This window comes from Rhinichthys klamathensis, unplaced genomic scaffold (assembly GCF_029890125.1).
Source record: "Rhinichthys klamathensis goyatoka isolate OS25496 unplaced genomic scaffold, OSU_Roscu_1.1 h1tg000090l_1, whole genome shotgun sequence".
NCBI classification, from domain to species: Eukaryota; Metazoa; Chordata; class Actinopteri; order Cypriniformes; family Leuciscidae; genus Rhinichthys; species Rhinichthys klamathensis.
In genome coordinates this window covers 3,908,097-3,921,839 of record NW_026606629.1, presented here as the reverse complement: position 1 = coordinate 3,921,839, position 13,743 = coordinate 3,908,097, and the positions used below count along the sequence as shown (strand labels likewise).

General features: G+C 39.2%; 1 protein-coding gene across 4 annotated transcripts in view; it reads right to left on the bottom strand.

Annotated features, from left to right (window-relative positions):
- Positions 1 to 13,743, bottom strand: part of LOC130085888 (diacylglycerol kinase gamma) — a 203,275-nt gene that overhangs the window by 38,363 nt on the left and 151,169 nt on the right. For all 4 annotated transcript variants that reach the window (XM_056251876.1, XM_056251875.1, XM_056251877.1 and 1 more), the window contains one exon: positions 6,281 to 6,345. In XM_056251876.1, the coding sequence (XP_056107851.1) occupies positions 6,281 to 6,345 (65 nt within the window). The remainder of the gene's footprint in view (positions 1 to 6,280; positions 6,346 to 13,743) is intronic.

Genomic DNA, 13,743 nt, shown 5'->3' with positions numbered 1-13,743 from the left:
ATAATTATCAAAAAAAAGTTGAACTTTGCCCTTTGGTTCACTGTAACAGGGTCATTTAGAAAAGGGGGCGTGTCAAAATACACTCAAAAGCCTATAAATCATAAATAAAAACTCAGAACTTCACAAAAATTGATGAGCACATGTGTCCTAACATGGTGAAGAAGCATGCAGAGTTTCATGGAGATCGGACCATAGGTGGCGCTATAACTGTCAAAAAGCTTTAAAACCATACATTTCCTATGGTAAATTGCCTGTATTGGCTGTAAATGGTCTTTTCCATCTATGATCGTATACTTTTCATATCATAATGTTTAAAACCAGTGCAGTACTATTCTCTGGACTCTCTAGATCAATAATTATCAGAAAAGGTTGAACTTCTGCATTTTGATGGCTATAATAGGGTCACTTCAATGTGTAGTCTTGACCGAGTGTGCCCGAAAGCCTATATCTCTTCAATGAATGCTCAGATCTTATTAAAAACAAGTCTGAACATGTGGGCCGTGACTCTAAATAATCATGAAAATTCTCGGACAGATTGGACAAAATATGCCTGTATAACAGTTAAAAATGTGAAAATTATATGCACATAATGGCCTATTAAGCCAATAAGTGGTATTTTACTGCCCCCTGCTGTTTAAAAAAAGTCATTTTGTCACACTACTCAACTATAATTAATATTTAGACTTTATAAATTCACTATTTTAACATTTACAAAAACATTTAGTCAAAAATCATCTATTGAAGTGACAATTGAGTCACATTGGATCCTGAAGTTCCAAATGTCTCTATCTACAACAGAATGAGCGTGTGTAGATTAAATGATATGAAAACCATGGCATATTGTATAAGTAGGCTGTAATAGCAATGTTGTCCACTAGATGGAGCAGCAGCATTAGACATTTTTAATCTTTTTATCAGCTTTCAGCATTGGCTAACAAACAAATGCTTAAAGCATTTTCTTTAATTAGTTTTATATTATTACATTGCAAAGAAATATGTGAAATGCTCATATACCATTAAAACAGATTTTCACAATAACATATCCCAAAAGTGTGTGTGTGTGTGTGTGTGTGTGTAAGCATGCATTATGGAGTTAACATGATAAAAATGGTTTGCTTCAGTGAAGAATACTGGAGAAACAAAGTAGTTGAAAATGAAAGTGAGCCAATAAGTGGTCTTCTGCTGCCCTCTGCTGGCCACTCATGTGCTTTTGCATTCATATATATAGACACACAAAAATCCCTTATAAAACAATTACTATTATAACACAATCATATTTTGTCAGAGTTTATCACTTCAATTGTTCTGATGCTTCACATAATTGGTATCAACGTGGTAAATCATGGTAAATAACGCCAGAAACATGGTAAATCATAGTACAAAAGGTAAATCATGCTAGAATCCTGGTAAATTATTCTAGAATGTGCTATATCATGGTAAATCATCCTATAACATGGTACATCAAAGTAAACTATAAAAAATAATGTTAGATTCATGGTAAATCATACTGGAACATGGTAAATCATGAAAAATCACACTGAAATGTAGTATATCATGGTAAATCATGCTTGCTACATAAAACTTAACGTCTTTTGATGCTTTTGTGCTTAACGGCCTTAAAGGCCTTAACTGCTTGAACACCGCTAAATGCTGCTTGCAGCTTTAATTATTATTATTATTATTATACCATTTATTTTGTGTTGTGGCATCTTTATAGGTGGGGTCAAATGAACATTTTACAGCAGTTAGTTCAGCACATCTTCAGCTAGCTTTATGACTACAGTCTGATTCCAGGTAGCTCATGCTCCTCCACAGTCTGTCTGTGACCTGCTCCACAGCAAGTGTGTTTGTGTGTGTGTGTGTGTGTGTGGGAAGGAGGGTCGGGGCAGGGGGTACGTTCTGTTGGGCTGCTCTATTGGCAGCAGCCAGAGGCAGTGAGGAAGGGAAGCATATATTTATCCCTCCCCACCACGGGCATGGAGCAGCAGGGAACAACAGGTTCCAGAACACAGCCATGCTGGGTTTCTGCTGACCCCCGGCACACACACATATGTGCACGCGGAGGGATTTGCGCACATGCACACCCACGCACGCATACGGTCCTTGCACTAAAATACACAATGAATTGGCCACCGCACACACACACAGTACACAAACATCCTTACTCACATAGACATAACCTAGACACCTTCTTAGGGGTTATGAAACACATGCTCACATGCTGAGCAGACAGACGGCAGCTTGGGTCAGGACCATATTTGGCCTTTTCCTCTATCGGTCACATGATCGGAGGAGGTGTTGTAACAGTACAGTTTCATCTCATGACATTCATTACCTTAATCAACAAATTTAACTGGGAAGATAAAGTTGATAAATTCACGAAAGAAGTCTTCTCTTTATTCATTCAATAATATCTTAATTTCTCTATTTCTACTGTAACAAGATTTATGTGCAACTTTCAACCAATGACAAATGATCAAAACCTCTGTTATAAAGACCCTGATATTTGAAAGCTGACAGAAAATTACAAAACTTACATTCTTACAGGGTTTTTCACCCAAAAGTGTCTTTCAGCTACTTGCAAAAGTAACTGTCACACACAACAGATTTACTATTTTGTCTGAACTTGTAATGTGTCTGCAAAAAACAATCATAAAAAATAAGAAAAAAAACACTTATGTTTTACTGCAGGACATATGACGAGTGATAGCAGACAAATGTCTTTCAGAGCACAGCTGTTAATGGCATGCATGTTTAATGCCATATTTGATTTTTATGGTGCAAAGAACATGCTGCAGAGTAAAAAGGGACATCTACATGACCCTAAACAGCACATGATGAAAGCCCAATGCTTTTCACAGATCAATGTGAAAATACAGTAGCCTAACTGACTTCCCTGTAGGCCACTTGCATGCTTAGTTGCTGATAATCAATAAATGTCTCTTTGAGGCACAAATAAATGCATTTTAATGCAACCCCCACCCCTCACTGACTGCCACATACAAAGTTATTGTGAAGTATTCGTTCAGAAAAGGTCAAATCTTCATCGACATTAATAATTCAACTGAGCTGTTTCTCTTGCAAATTGTACCATTATAACTACAGTAGCGCTTTAATGGCTGGAGATGACAAGGCTTTGGAATATATAATAATATTATTTAGGGATATTATTTGTGGGAAAAAATGGCTAAGACAATTATTGCTACTACAATAAAATAATATGAGATAGCCTCAAATGGATTTCAGATTATTTATTTTTTATCTTATGCAGTATTATCTGTTGACAGTCGTGGCTAATACCAATTTACTATATTCTTAATGTTCTTTAATCTTATTAATGTTGAATGTTTTTCATTTATTATAGATTTTCTATTTTTATCACCATTACAGGAACCCTTTTTTTGTAGCTGTAGTTTTGCAGCGGTACCACATTGCATACGAAACAGTTATGCCAATAAAATACTTTGAAATTGGTGTTCAAAAGAAAACATTACGAAACTAAAGAAATAAAGTGTGGGAATGTAATCCACCATGATATTAGGAGAAACAAGATCCCCCCATGTGCCCCCACTCTGTGTTCAACCCTACCTCTCATCTTCTTCCCATTGTTTTCTTGAGAAACTGACTGTCCACAGAGCCATCATTGTTATTTTAATCAAAAAGACAAAGGCATCTTAGAAGGCTTTTTTCTTTTCTATGGGGCAATTTGACACCTCTTAATCCAAAACTTCCTCTGGCTGCCCCGTTGGGAGGAGCGGACACAGAGGCTCGGGTCCATTGTGCATTCGCGGCCATTAACACCTGGGCTGCGGGTTCCCTGTAGACCGACTACTGACACAGAACACTGAGCACCGAGGTGAGAGAAGTCACACGTATTCCCCCCTGCGTATCCCACGCCACTGTGGGAATGCATGTGGATGTTAACACATGCACTTATATATAAACACATTTGAAAGGAATTTGAACATTTTCATTTTAAACTGGACTTTTAACCAAGTGCATGATTATGCTGTTCTGTTCTCTAGACTGTTTCCATAGGAGTGAAGTATAACAGGTGGACAGAAACATGTCACATGAACAGGTTCATTGAGGATAAATCATGCAACTCCATGGCAACCATCATTTATGTACCATCTGGTGACACGTTGCATCTCAGAGCGCATTCTCAAAACCTAAAAACACTGAGCACAGCCCTCATTAGAAAGCCATAGATTGGCAGATGCACTGGCTAGCTATTCTAAATCTGCAGAACAAAGAAAAGCAGATGAAGCATTTGGTTTGGCAGTGTTTTATATTATGTTTCTGGGTGACTCACTCTGGGATTAAACACTGAATGATTTAAATAGGCTGAGGACATAATTCCATTATTCTTATTTTGGGCTCTCTGTCCATCAATCACTTAACTGCAAATGAGCCACATTTGAATGAAGCTTGCAATGAAGGAGACTAGAAACCCGGCATTGTGGAGAAACCACGGGAAGTTTCGCATCACATTGCACCATTTTTAATGTGCTGTGGAAATCTAGGTGTATGAATTATGAACAACTGAAACATTAACTAGTTAATTCAGCCAGGCAGGTCCCATAATTCAGATCGTGTATGAGTCATTAGGGACTTATTTTAAAAAAGTCATTAAAAAGCAGTGCTGCCGTGACAGGTTCTCACTCAAATACAGTAAACTGAGTAGTGGGTGTCATCCATCTTTACGTAAACCCCAGCATCCAGAGTTTTACAGCAAACCTCTGTATACAGGACCCATTCTCCCATAAAACAGTTGTGCCGTTTAATATTTTTGTGGAAAAATTGACATTTATTTTTAAGTGTAAAAAGAATAGCATTTATTTGAAATCGAAATCTTTTGTAACATTATAAATGTCTTTACTGTCATTTTTGATCAAATTAATATCCTTAAAATCCTTCAATATTACTTAATATTAAATATCAGCCCTCTTGGAACATTGTTTGTCCAATCACATCAGATTATGCAACCAATAACAGTTGCATAAATCTCAATATTTGTGCTGCATTATTGAGTTGCTTTGGTGAGAAAATGAATGGCAATCTAAAATGCCTGGAGTCTTACCAAGCTAGACCACTGACCCTTAAGAAAAAAGCCTCATTCTTTCAGAGCGCTTCCCGGCCAAGAGCTACGCGAGCTTTTTACAACATTTCTCAATAGAGGCATCAACTAACAGAATAGAGAACAGTACAACGGACTTGAAAGAGATCCACATCAAAGGGAGCTGGGAATGGCTACTGTAAAGTGCACCAGAGGCTCTGAGGGACTTTTTCTTAAGATAAAACATGTTTTATGGAGCTGTTAGAGCCGACCCAAAGTGCTGTACTACGGTCAGTTTTAGCAGTTATCCTTTTATTGCTGGAAGACTGACGAAGGCTTATTGTACACTACAAATATCTCAGAGCAATGATGATTTCACTACTGTCCTTTCTCATGCTGAATTGCCTCACTAAAGTCATCATGACCCATTCTACCTGCTCATCTCAACCCTTTCTCTCTCCTCCTTACTTAAATTGACACAATTTAGTGGAGATAATAGGGTTCAAATTAGACCGTATCTTTTCTACCCTACCACTTTAAATGGATACTCTAAAGCATACATTACCGGTTTACCTTCCACCGCTGAGGCAGATGCGTTGCATAACATTTAATTAAGAAACTCCATTCAAACGGACGCTACTTGAGTTAGCAAAGCAATCGAAACAGTCATGCAGCCGACATTGTGCTAGATCTGACACAGACACAAGCAGATTGAAGAGGCGAATAACACCGAATGGTGATTCATCAGGTATTTTTAATGCTAAAAAGGAAGTCTCTTTTTGAAGGTCAAGTAATAAAACTTCCATTTGAAATTAGTTTGATCTGAGGACACACAATTGATAGAGAAAAGTGTAAATAGTGGGTTTAGACCAAAGTCAAAGATGTTAAAATACAAAAAGAGTGGAAGTCTGCTCATGACGCAGTAAAGTGAACCCTAACTTATATAGAGAATAAAAAGGCCTAAATTTTGGTCCAATGAGTTTTCAGTGTGGGCGGGGCTATGCTGCATGACTCAGCAGAAAAAGAAACCAATGTCGTGTTGTTCATTGTCTGTCATGGCTGATTTGGACAAAAAACTCAGTAAAGGTTTTAGTTCCCTCTCAGATGTAACCATTTTTTTTCTCCTTTCTTTTCACTTGCGTCATTCATCTGCAGTTTTTATTGAAATTCCCATTAGCATTTTCTCCATATGCTCATATTTAAACATGCATGTTCTCTTACCTGCTGTTAAACTTCTCTGGATGTTTTTCTCTCATTAAGTGGAAGCGATGCGCTATGGATGCGTCCTGAAAGGGGATACAGAAAACAGGAAACACAGGTTGACTGCCTCTTTTTGCTAAACACATAAAACTGTTTTAAGTATCAGGCTAATGAGCTACTGACAGTGCTGTCGGATGGCTGATGGAGCGCCCATCCTAAATCAACTGTTCAAAATCAGGACTGGGAGGAAACAGCAGCCCCAGGCCATACAGCATAGCCACAAAGCTGTTCAGACATGACCCAGACGATGTGGCACAACCATCCCTGCTAACACTGATCAATGTTTAACCCTCTATGGAATGGCAACAAATTATTTTCATAAAAATTAAATCAGAAAAAAAAAAAACCCTCCAACTAATTGCTAGAATTAAAAGGACAGCCTCTAAAAATAAACAACACCATAAACAATAAATAACAATAATATACAGATTTGATTTGATTAAAGGGGTCATATAATGGTACATGCACTTTTAAAAGTTGATTGTACTGAAATGTGTGTTGGCAGTGTCTGTACCACCATCATAAAAATCCATCCAGTGTTTTTGTTTTAATCTCATATGTTTTCCCCTGCCTCAAATTGAGCCGTTCGTTTTTGTGACGTCAAATAAAACGGACGCCCCTCCCACGATTGTTGATTGACAGCAGCGTTTCAACACAGACCCGCCCTGAGCGAGCTGTCATCATAGTCCGTCATTGTTGATACGCTGGAGCAGAATGGCGTCTAAGCGATTGTGGTGTTCTGTTCTTGGGTGTAATAACGAACACAGTCATTTTGATGTTCCTTATTCCGAACCGCTGAAGACACAGTGGCTGAGTTTTGTTTTCGAAGAGAATATTCCCCACGAGCAACGTCAATGCGTTCATGTTTGCGTTCGAATCATTTCTCACCAGACTGCTTTATAAACGAGGGTCAGTATAAAGCTGGTTTTGCTAAGAAGCTGCTCCTGAAAAAAGAATCGGTGGCAACTATTTATGTTCCCTCTGCACCTCCAGAAGAAGTAAGTGTAAAGTTTTATTAACCTTCTGTCTTTGCAAATCGCGAAAAAAAGTTTTTCATGACCATTAGTTGTAACGTCAATCTGTCAATGAACTAACGTATACATCAGTAAACACATAGCGTTCGTATCTCACTACTCTACCCTGCCAGTACATACAAAAATAGATCAAAGTGACATTACGTTAACCAACCATTCAGAAACGTCCTGTTCGAGCCTTAATTGTCGAACTTCTTTACGGCCGTCATCTTGTTCCGGGTCCGACTCCGGTTCAAACTGATACAGTTGCACAGATGTGTCCTCAGAGACTCCCGCTGCCATTCTCACTCCAAAATATACCCTCAAATATACCCTGTTGTCAAGGCAACACTCCACACGCTATCAAAACGCCAGCAGAACAGAGGGGCGGGGTGAGCGAAACTCATTATCATTTAAAGGCATATACACTGAAACGGCATGCTGAAAACAGAGCTGTTTTTGACCAGGTAAAATTAGTGTTTTCTTAAAATACTAATGAGAATTTTTAATAAAAGTATATTACAAAGTTTTCATTTAGACCCTAAACATTCATATTAACTTGTACAAAAATGGCATTATATGACCCCTTTAAGATATTGTTTGTAGGATCACCCTCACAGGGAACACACATGCTGAAATGCTCCTTAAATTTATGTACCGGTAGATATCTAAATTTTTCTGCTTATTTGATAAGTTAAATATATGTTTTTTTCTGTTCACAAATCAACATTGTATATACTAGTAATAGAGGAGAATATACTGTATATTATATAATATTATATTTAATATATATTTTTTTTAAACCATTTTATTACCTTGCACTCCAGTGGAATTGCACTTGAATCAAATGGCATCAATTATATTACTGGAGTGCTTTGTTAATTTTGAAATGTTGATTATAATTATCATATTAAGAATAATTGTGAAGGCTAATGATTCAAGTGAATATACACCACTGATTGGGATCTGTAAGATTGTTTTATGTATTCCTGATGGCAAAGCTGAATTTTTATCAGCATCATTACTTCAGTCTTCAGTGTCAAATGATCCTTCAGAAATCTTTCTAATATGCTGATTTGTTTCTTATTATTTTGATTCGATCCTTTTTATGTCAAAATAGCCATCACTAGAACATAATGGCCCGGTTTCACATACATGACTTAGATTAAGCCAGTATTAGGCATTAGTTCAATTAGGGCATTTATAAGTAGCTTTTATTTTATAAGTAGCATTTTTAAGTAGCTTTTATAAACGTGCCTTAGAAAAAAACATTACTGGTATGCATTTTGAGACAAAACAATGGCAATGACATATTTTAAGATATGTCAGTGCAAGTTGCTTTCAGTTAAAACAGCTCAAACATGCGTTTTTGTCTGGGACTAGCTTAAGCCTTGTCTGTGAAACCGGGGGAATATTATTGAGTGTTAAAGTGAAACCTAGTGGCTCATTGAGTTTATAGACTGATGATTTCAAATTGGTGCTAGAGAGGTGATTTTCTCTCTGGTGCAATAAAAATAGCCATGCCTAGAAAACGAGAGCTTCTCGGGTATTAACAGGCCCCTGTTTCACATCATGAGCTCATGTGCTTTGGGGGAGGGATCTGCTTGTCAGTTCTGTTGCTGTGGCCTGAGGGGAAGATGATTGTGCAGATAGGCCTGCTGGACAAAGTACACAATTCTGGAAATGGGGCCACAGCTCTACAGTGCCTGATGAAAAAAATAAATAAATACAGCGAAGCTGGATGCATAAGAGATGGTATCAGCAGGAAAGAGGCTTTCCAGGAATGCCAGAAGATGATGGGGGGAGGGGGAGGAGTCAAAGAATAGGACACTGAAGTCCAGAAAATGAACAGTTGTGCTAAGACAAGTAACAACAACCAAGCTTTTACACCGGTAGTGTGTACTTCATCATATTCACAATTGTTTCCCTAAAAAAAAAAAAAAAACATTCCAGGGATTTTCTAGACATATTCCTGGAAGCAAATACTTCAGCTGAAAACAAAGGTTGAGGGTTATTTAACTTCCTCAAATAAGTACACGGAAAAAAAAGAAGTATCCCACAATGATCATCAGCTGCCTGTACAAGAGTAGTCATTAATAAATGATCTTATCTTGAAAATAGCGTAGGGCCACAGTGTCATTTTAAATCAATGATCTTATTTATTTGATTAATTACAATAATAAATATTTTAAACATCAGGGTAAAAAAAAAAAAAAAAAATAAAGTTATTTTCTGAGGATAATTTAATTATTGTTTTCAGGCACTGCATGTGACCCACACATTATGTACACTTTCATGAAATTGCTGTGGTTTAAAACGAATCTGCCAAGAAAATAAATACTATAATAATACAGAAGTGTCATCGTCAACTAAAAATATATATTAAAAAAACATTGCCTTAGCAAACACTAATTATTAAAAACACTGCCATAAAAGAAAAAAAAAATTCTAAATACTTTTCTTAAAGGGTAACTAAACCCCTGGTCAGAGCCTGACTCCACCCACTGGCAATATTTGAAAAAATGCTGGAAAAGTGGGCGGAGCCCAGCGGAGATAGAGGGGATGAACGGACACTCTATCCTGATCGTTTTCAATACTCGCAATTCCAACTCCTGACTCGCTACAGTGGTTTTGACGAAACAACATGGTTTTTATACTGCCATGGACGTGGTAGCTCGTACCAAGGGCATGGTGAGCTGAAACCTGCTTAAGTCAGCTCTCACCGCTACCGTCAAGAACTACCGCAAACATCCAATAGGAAAATTCAACTGCAGTAGCCACCGTTCAACCTGAAGAGGGCAGCACTCAGACGTTTTTACACCATATATTGTAGAATTAAAACACTTTATACCCAAATGTCAAAAAAGTTACTCGAATCAATGGACAGCACTAATAAAGCCCCAGGGCCCTATTTTAACGATCTGAAACGCAAGTATCAAGCGCGAAGCGCAAGTAATTTGTGGGCGGGTCTTGGGCGCTGTTGCTACTTAACCTGCGGGATAAATGACTCTTGCGCCCGACGCAAGTTTAAAAGGGGTTGGTCTGAAATAGCTTCATTATTCATAGGTGTGGTTTGGGCGTAACGTGAAATAAACCAATCAGAGCGTCATCCAACATACCCTTTAAGAGCAGGTGTGCATGTTGCATGGCGGATTGCTATTATAACGGTGGATTTACCAGGCGCGCGCCAGGAGCGGTTCACAGCCGAGGAGACCGACGTTCTTGTCAGGGCAGTGAAAGACAGAGAAGTGACGTTGTATGGGGATGGGAGAAACCCACCCAAATCAGCGTCGGTTAAACAGGCGTGGGAGGGAAAAAACTACATTTTTTTTACATCTTCATGGACACCACAATGATTTCCCTCATGTGTTAATATTTTTCCTTGTTATAATGTATGATTTGCAAAAATAAAAACTGCTGCATCTGTGTTGATGAGAGAATCAAAGTGTATGCGCATTGTGCACCCGCTACATTATGGCCAAGCATGCGCTCTTAAAATAGCATTATGAACAACGCGCAACGCGCCACTGACTTTAGACTAGGTTTTTTCTGGTCAGTGGCGGAATTGTTTTCTGGAACTGCAAAATAGCACTAGGGAATGTTTGCGCCGAAACACGCCTCCTTTTTGCGCCGACCCGCCCAGGGAGCGCAAGTTCATTCCCTAGTTTAGCGACGTGCGTCTGTGGAGGGAAAAGCCCGCTTTGCGCGGCTGCAAAATAGGAATGATACATGCGTCAGTGTACAAAGTCATTTGCGCCGGGTGCAAGATAGGGCCCCCAGTCTTACAGATCATTAATTAAAAAAAGTTGGTTTAGTGTTTAGTTACCCTTTAACAAAAAATGACCACATCAGCTACTTATATACCATTATCCTGTCAACTTGAAGGATATGAAGTTCTGCCTGTGAGGACCTAATGGCAGCTGAGAGCATAAGGGATCAAACAGGGAGTTAAAACGTTGTTTGCTCTTGCAGCACCAAACCAGAGCGGAATCCACCGTCATTGAAGCAGCCTTGATTAAAATCAAAGCAACAGTGCGCAAACAGAAGAGCTAATTGATGAATCAGGTCTGCAACCGTAACTGATTATTTCTATATTTACACACGCACATGTAAAAGACAGAAGAGCTCAAAGCCACCACATCCTTCACTAGGCCCGAGCCTGAACACATTCACACACACGTAACACCTGTCTCGGAGTTTCGCTGTGTAATATAACGATGGATCTCGGCACACTGCAGTGCTCACCGTGTCACAGACTCAGACAGGGAGGAAGTGTGCGAGGGTGAGATTCTCAGGGTTTGATAGCTGCTGGCACGCCGATCAAGCCGCGAGCAGACGATGCTACGTTAGCACCTGTGCTGGCTTCCTGCCCGTGCTTGCAGGTGCTGCGGCACACTCACATGGGAGAGGGTACAGGAAGTGGGGAGGAGGTTTGGGGAGGCTGCGTGGAGGGGCGGTGGACTGGTATCCCGCACATATCCAAACCACTGCTATGATGCATTGCGTTCTACAGAAGGGACTCCTGCTGTGCTCCATGCACGTATGGTATCACTGAAGTCAGTCAAAATATCAAAGAATAGACAATGTATATGCGACATTTGTCGATGCTCAGAAAGTCCATGCAGGTGTTCCACAAACTGGCATGTGTGAAATTAGAAGAGAACAGAACGCACTGTACCTCAATCACTGCAGCGAATGCCAAGACAAGGAAACGGGCACTGCACGACACCTCGCTTTAAAGAGCAACATAACTAATGAAAAACAGGAAGCTGTCCTCAAAAAGCACTGCTCTCGTCCAATGACGTTTTTATTTCCTTTACACAAAAGATAATACAATGAAAAGCAAGGGGTTCCAAAACAACTAAATCTATTAGAAATCGTTTTCATTAATTATACTGGTTTATCCATATACTGGATAAACAATAGTTTATATGATCCACAGCTGGGATATTCCTGAAAACATGACATCAGCATATTCTGAATAAACTCAGACATGCTTTTCCTGCTTTACTTTTCCTGCTATTCTCTTCTGCAAATACTAGAGACGTTTGTTCTAGCAATGCATTTTAACCAACTCATTAATTCCTGTTCATGTCCTTATGATAGCACACAAGAGTCATGAGGCTCTTAAAAATGTAGGCCATGTTTTGATATCAGAATCTCCTCCTTACTCCAAAAATGTGTTTCTTCAATAGCTCCAAAAGTTCAGACCTACATGCATCTAATATAAGGCAGAATGATATTACATGTAGTTTGGGAATGCACAGATATAAATGGAAGCTTTTGTTCAGCTTAACAGTATCCCACCTGTATTGTATATTTTCAAAAGTTTTAGCTGCCCACCTCTCTGGGGTGTTATGCTATGATTTATCCCAAACTGTGCACTATGGGAGGACACCATGTCCTCCACTAAGACATATCCTGTCCCTATGGAATGAAACTGCGGGCTTAACTGTTCCTGGCATTCCCCCTCCACTATCTGAACAAGGTAAAGGTTGTATATCACCTCAGGGATTGTATCATATACAGTTAGACGGCTTCTACTTATTTGTGGACAAAGTTCAAGAATTAATTCAGTCCAAAAAAAGATATTGTCCTCCTGGGAGAGCATCTATCGATGGGGTGAAGAGGTGAAGGGTATTAAGCGAGGTGATATTCAGGTCACAGTGATTGGTGTGTCCACACTGGGTTATTGTAGCACTGTTCTGAGTCAGTGCCCATCTGTGCTCCTGTCAGCACGGTGGGAGCAGGTGCATATGGGACTTATCGTGAGACTGGAGGTGCGTTCGTGTGAAAGTCCACATAAGTGCATGAGTGAATTATGTGAATACTGTCTGAATGCTCTGAATGTGTGCATGTGTGAGGTGAATGGAGAGGTGGACCCTGTTTTCCTTCTAACTATAAGACTGGCCAGGTGTCACTCAGCACGGCCATTCATTATGGAGGTAACCTGGTCCGATTCTGGCACCCAAACACTTCCTGTCACTGATACTTCCCCTGACCTTCAGTCCGTGCCAGTACTATAAACACAAATACACACACATGCACATGCATACACACACAGACTGACAAGCTCCAAAATAAACACTCTTATCACATAGATAAGGTTGAACGATTGAATATATCTCTTAAACGGCTGTTTGTTTAGCTACCTATTAAACCAGCGTAAGCTCTTTACAGCCAAATCACAGCTATATTACACTAGGACAGACTGGACCCTTTTCACATTTCTGGGGTTCTCAGAAGCAGTAGTCGCCACATTTAGGTAAACTTCTACTACAGAACGGAAACTACAACAAATATAATTTTTGTGTTTCCATTAGCCCTAAATGCAAAAAACTAATTGTGTTTCTATATTTGACTTTACAAATAAAGCAAAACAAAAAAACAGAGATTGATTTACATTGGGCA